Below are 6,014 nucleotides of genomic sequence, written 5' to 3'. Positions count from 1 at the left end.
CCTGCCCGGCTGCGGCTGGGCTGCCCGGCAGCGCTCAGGCTTAGGCTGGCCTCAGGCGCAGGTCGCAGCCCAGGCCAGGCCCAGCCAGCCTGCCACTCACCTTCGGGCATGATCTTCTTTGGAGGGGCCGGGGGAGGCTGCAGCGGCCCCAGGGTGGACACGCGGAAGCCTGCCGGGAGCGTCTCGGCCGAGGCGCTGAGCATGCCGCCGTGGTGGTCCCGCGGCCGGAAGCGTTTCCTCCAGGAGGGCGCGCGGCGGAACACCTTCTCCTCCCCCTGCACGGAGGGGACAGGCAGAGGCCAAGGGGCAGGTTGGGATGGCCACCCCTACGCGCTGCCTGGAAGGAGGCCAGTCCTGACTGGTTCTGGGGGTCACCACCCCCATCCCTTTAGAAAGAAGCTTACAAGGTCACTTCACGTCCCCTTCCTGGGCCTCAGTTGCGCTGCCTGTGAAATGAGTCAAGCTGGAAGAGCTGACTTCTAGGGACGCTGAGACTCGTTCGTAGGGGAGATGGGGCCCCCTCTGGTGGCATCTATCTGCACGCACAGTTGAACTCCTTCCCGGCCCACCCCAACCCCCAAGTGGGCTTGGGATGCCCACTGGCCTTTTCTGAGCCTCATCGGTGGGTGGAAGTGGTCATTCCCCATCCACACCTCCTGCCCATGGGGCCTGAGGGCTGCCACAGCCCCAGGATGCCGGAGGAACACTGGGTCAGGAGTCAGGAGACCTGGCTTCCATTCTTCTAGCTCCCGTGCGAGTCAAGTGATCTGTCTAAACTTTAGTTTCCTTATTTAAAACAGAATCATGACCTGTTTCCAGGACTCCCTATCCCTAATGGGGTCAGGTGAGGGCATCTGGTGGCAGTGATGTGTCAGCAGATAGCCAGAGGCAGACTCCTCCACAGGCGTGATGGGTACCCCCTGCCACCTACCAGCCAAGTCTCCAAAACACAGAGCTCAGCCGTAGGGCACACAGGGCCACCACCCTGCAGGCTGCCCTTGATCACAGCTTCCTTCAGAACACACATCCACCCTTCTGGACATTCTGCCTATCGTCCGCACAGCCGTGTTCTCCAGGCTGGTGCAGGCAGAGGGCTGCTGGCAGGAATGATACCCACCCACCAGGTCTCTCCTCACCCACCCTCTCCAGCCCCACCCCCAGGCCAGCTATCCTGCACCGAGAGGGGTAAATGCTCCCAACAGGTCTGAGCACCATGTGGCTTACTTGCAAGAGTAGCGTTTTCACATGTGCTTAGACTAGTTCATGACCCCACCCACTCCCACCTCCTCTTCCCTTCCCCTGCCTTTCAAATTCTAGGCTCCAGACACTGTGATCACCAATTGAGGTTGCCCCAGCCCCTGAGTAGTACAGGGGGACACTGGGGGGACCCAGCAAGCACTGCTAAGCAAACGCAGGGCAGCTGGCTCCCCATGAGGCCCCCCAGCCCTGAGTGTAGCAGGAGCTGTGCTCTGTCCTCCCCACGATCCCGTCCCTGACCTATCCCATGCACCCCACCCCCCACTAGGATTTGCTTCTGTATTTCTCCCCGAATAATCGGATGTTCTCGCTCCCTCTTTTCTGTCTCCCTGCTTTCCAAGTAGGGAAGAATTGGACGCCGCCCTCCAGGACCTTGATGCATGAGAGGGGAAGCTGGGATCAAGAACTGGCAGAGAAGAGCTGTGAGAGACAGCTCAAAGTCACTGAGGATGTGCTAGATGGCTGGACAAGAACCAACTTTCCATCCCTGACCTGTTCCATCACCAAATCTCACCTTATTCTCACCTTCTCCTTTCAGCCTCCCACAAGAACCAGTCCTCCAGCCCTGCACCTAGTCCATCATGTGTCCCACAGCGTTGCCGAGATGACATCACCTAGTCACTAACTCCCCCCAGCATCCGAAGCCAGAGCACCCAGACAGCCCACGTGCTTGCAGGAGGCAGCAGGGTGCAGGGTAGAAGGCAGGAACAGACACACGTTTGCTCCAGTCCTCTGCCACTGAGAGCCTGGGACAGGCGGTGAGTTACGCCCTGAGGTACCCTCATCTGTAAGGCGAGCTCATAAACTGTCCAATGAGGGCTGTCGGCACACAGTGAGAGGACTGTCACCATCGACCACCATATTCAAAGAACGTGTTGGATGTGGAATACTACTCGGCAATCAAAAAGACAAAGTCGTGCCAGATGCGGCAACACAGATGGAAGGAGAGAGATAAGTACCGGACATTGTCACGGGTGGCTAGAATATAGAAAAACCAAAGGGTCAGACAAAGACAAACTTTAAAAGCAACCCTTAAAAGCTGACCACAGAGCTGGGGCTTGCTGTGGAGATGGGGTGAGAATGGGAGGATCAGGTGGGGGGCACAGTGGACTATCTGTGGGGAAGAACTATGGGTGCTTTGGCGGTGGGAAGGGAGAATCTAACAGCGTCAAAACACTGGCAAGGGTGTAAAATAACAGTACTTCAAAAACAAAAATAAATTTTAAAGAAGGAATACGTTGGTTAGGATTGAAGGAAGAAATAGCTTTGCACATTAGAAAGCAGGGTACTAAAACACACGGGAGGCATTTCTCCAGACAGCCTGAGGAAACTAAGATCGCAGGTGTGAGAGGAGCAAGCAGCAGGCAAACATGAGGACCGCTGAGAGTGGAGACAGCTTGGGGGCGGCACTAGCTGTTTGTCTCCTTGGCTGGAATATCCTCACGCCAAATGTCCAGGTACTTCTGTGAAGCAAAAGGCCTTCCACGCACTCAGTGCACTCCCAAGCCTGTCCTCTCCACAGAGGCACAACAGTTATTCTCAAAGGTGAGTTTTGGCCCTGCTCAAGCCAGCTAAGAAGGCCCCCATCAAATAGGGTCCCTCAAGGAGGCCCAGGGTGTTGGTGGGAGCAGGGGTGCTGGTGAAAAGAGCTTCCCAGAAAATGGAGATTGGAAACAATGATCTGACGGAAGATGGAGAAGCTAAAAATAAACCGACTAGGCTCCTTCTGAACTTGTTTGGAGCCCAGGCAGCTACAGCAGACCGGACAGGCAAGAGCAGGCAAGGTCAGTGATAGGAAAGAGAGCAGGGGGAGGGAGGAGGAGGCAGGCCGAGGTGGGGTCTCAGGAAACAGGTGCATCAGGCAGGCACCTCTAACGGGAGATGGGTCCCAGACACGGTTCAGCCTGAACTCAAGGGGAGGCCTATCGAAGGCAAGCGGCAGAGACCTGGGAGGCTGAGGGGAACCTTAACCTGGGGAGGAAGCCGGGATGATGGAAGCCTGAGCCACGTGTTTAGCTGTGCCCAATGTCTGAGGAACAAGAGCACAGACCTGTCTTATGCTGTCACCTGTCACAGGCTGTCACGTGCAACCTCACGGCTCCAGGAGGGGTTGGGATGTGACTAAGCGTGCTGTAGGTAAGTGATGGCACTCAAGAGCTGGGGTCTGAGGCACAGAGAAAGAGCGAGGATCCGAAGAGATGGCCTTTGCAGGAAACCTCTGACCCTGCGGTGTTTGCAAGGGGGTGAGGGGGCCCGGGGTTGGATGATGCTGGAGGGAGAATATATAGGAGCCTTTAGTGTTTCTTACAAGGCTAGAGTTTCCAGTGACTTCCATGCCTGTTGCTAGGCCTGACCTCCCCAGTGCCCTGACATCACACTTACTCTCTTGGCTTTCCTCCTTAAGCTACCCCACCAATCATCAGCGCCAATCAAGCAGAACTCATGAACGATGGCCCAGGAAACTAGCAGTACTCAAGCCCCAGAGCCCTCAGTTCACAGCAGTGACTCACATCATCCAGCTTCCGGTCGGTGCCCAGAGCCAGCAGGTTGTTGAACTCTCTCTCCATCACCTGGCGTGCCTGGAGTCGCAGGGGAGGGGGTAGAAGAGGGAGGGGAGGCTATTAGTGATCTTACACCACCTCTCCCCTGCATCCTAGGGTCTAAGAGCAGATGGGGTTTGATCCTTAATATTAGCCCCGACATTGCTCCTTCTGGCGATCGGTAGCGTCCTCCTAAAGTGAAGACTCAGGAGTCTTTCACGTGGAAAAAATTAGAAAAGTATCACTTTAAAAATGGGATCACAGAAGACATGGATGGACAGGCTTCACCTACTGGGGTGGAAACACGTTTTGTCTCTAAGGGAAATCTTACCTTGTCGCCTAGCTGGAGGGGTAATACACAGGTGGGCCATGGATAATAAGGATTTATCCTAATGCGATTAGATGTAAACATGGGTTCACGTCAAAATTTTAACTTAGGAAGACAGTGGTGGTGGCTGGTGGTGGCCTCCAGTGGGCAAGGCTGGTGGCCCTTGGGCTGAGTGTGTCCTGAGGAGGCCTGGAGAAGGGGGAATGAACTCCTTAGGGGACTTGAGAAATGCCAGAACAGCAAAGCGTTCAAAACTGCCACCACATATTTGTAGCCAATTTTAATGGATTCCACACGAGGTGAGGTGCCCATCCCCTAGTGGCGAAGCTAAGAAGGAGCAGCAAAGTGAGCAAGGTTAGAAGATAACAGAGCTGTCTCTGCGGCTGCATGTCCTGGACGAGTAGCCATGGCCCCTGGAGAGGAAAGGCAAGGCAGAGAAAAGCAAGCACACTTGTGAGTGGAGAAAAACTCCATAAGGACAGCTGTGTCAGTGCTGGAAACACCGTTTTTTTATCAATGATGGGAAAAGGACAGCCAGGTCATCGTGGGTGTGTGGATGACACTGCTCCCCTGGGCCGTGAAAGTGAAGACAAAGCTTATAAACTGCAGAGACCTCTCAAAGCCGTGAGTGGGCGAGGAAGCAGCAGGTGAGGGTGGGGGTGGGTAAGTGGGGGGCACAGCAAGCTCTTTGAGCCCCCAGGGATCTGGGCAGCCACCTGATTAGTCAGCTGCCACCGACCCCAAAGGGCCAGCATGCCACCCGGAATTTCGAGACAACACTGCCCGACCCTCTCACAAGCCAAAACGCATCTGCTCCCGGAATAGCTCCACTGCTCTGGTGGCTGAATTTCAAAAGAGACCTGACAGCTGCAAACAGCCCAGACAGAGGGCAGCTAAAGTGATCAGTGCCGGGAGGCACGTCTAGATGGGGAAAGGCTAAAAGAATTAAGACGGCTCCATCTGGAAAGACAAAGGCTGCGGCCCAGAGGCAACCCACTCAGAGTTTATGAAATCACAAGTGAGACTTGGTCAAGCTCAACGTCCTTACTCAATCTAGGAGGTTATGGCGAGGCAGCGCCCGTCCCCAAGGAGAGGTGACGGGGCACATTTGAGACAAGTAAAATCAGGAAGTGCAAACAGCAGGTAGCAGTACTTCCAGAGTCCATTACCCGCAGGAAGCTGGAAAGGCCAAACATATAAATAGATTCAAGGGAATTTAGATGTATTCTCGGAGGGCAGCGCCACAGTAATTATGAAGTGTAATTTCAGGCGATGGCTGGTCTTTTGAGCTGCTGACAGGGACAAAGCCCTGACTGGGGAGGCCTTGGGCTGTGTTATTTGTTATATTTAGCTTTTTTAAGCCAGGAGGCCCAGGAGTGGACCCCAGGGGGGCAGACAATGGAGATACGTGCTCTCTGGTTTCTCTAGACCCCAGGGTTAGTTCTCCGAGAAATATCAGATCAGGAAAAAGAGTTTGAGGAACAAGTAGGCACAGAGTTTCAGCTGGGAAGGAGATGGTGAGGAGACAGACTTGAGGGGGCTGCGAATCTTCTGGCCTGTCTGAAGTGCTATGTATGCTCCTTATCTGAAGGGGACTTGCTCCTCAGGGAATTCGGCTACCCACAGGGACCACCTGGAGGTAACCCCCTCTCCGACAGGTCCAGGGGAGCCCCCCTTCCCCAAACCTTACCTGAGGTAACCCTCTCTCCGACAGGTCCAGGGGAGCCCCCCTCCCCCAAACCCTAAGCTGAGGTAACCCCCTCTCTGACAGGTCCAGGGGAGCCCCTCCCCCAAACCCTAAGCTGAGGTAACCCCCTCTCCGACAGGTCCAGGGGAGCCCTTCTCCCAAACCTTAAGCTGAGGTAACCCCCTCTCCCTCAGGTCCAGGG

At 55.2% G+C, this 6,014-nt stretch overlaps 1 protein-coding gene across 1 annotated transcript in view; it reads right to left on the bottom strand.

Moving 5' to 3' along the window:
• Window positions 1-6,014, bottom strand: part of PPFIA4 (protein tyrosine phosphatase, receptor type, f polypeptide (PTPRF), interacting protein (liprin), alpha 4) — a 48,224-nt gene that overhangs the window by 2,702 nt on the left and 39,508 nt on the right. Inside the window, exons 27-28 of the mRNA XM_004685521.2 lie at window positions 3,768-3,836; window positions 101-275 (exon numbers count right to left, since the gene is read on the bottom strand). Of these exons, the coding sequence (XP_004685578.2) occupies window positions 101-275; window positions 3,768-3,836 (244 nt within the window). The remainder of the gene's footprint in view (window positions 1-100; window positions 276-3,767; window positions 3,837-6,014) is intronic.

This window comes from Condylura cristata, unplaced genomic scaffold (assembly GCF_000260355.1).
Source record: "Condylura cristata isolate star-nosed mole 26May11 unplaced genomic scaffold, ConCri1.0 scaffold00018, whole genome shotgun sequence".
In the NCBI taxonomy this organism is placed as follows: domain Eukaryota; kingdom Metazoa; phylum Chordata; class Mammalia; order Eulipotyphla; family Talpidae; genus Condylura; species Condylura cristata.
This window is presented reverse-complemented; position numbering and strand designations above follow the sequence as displayed.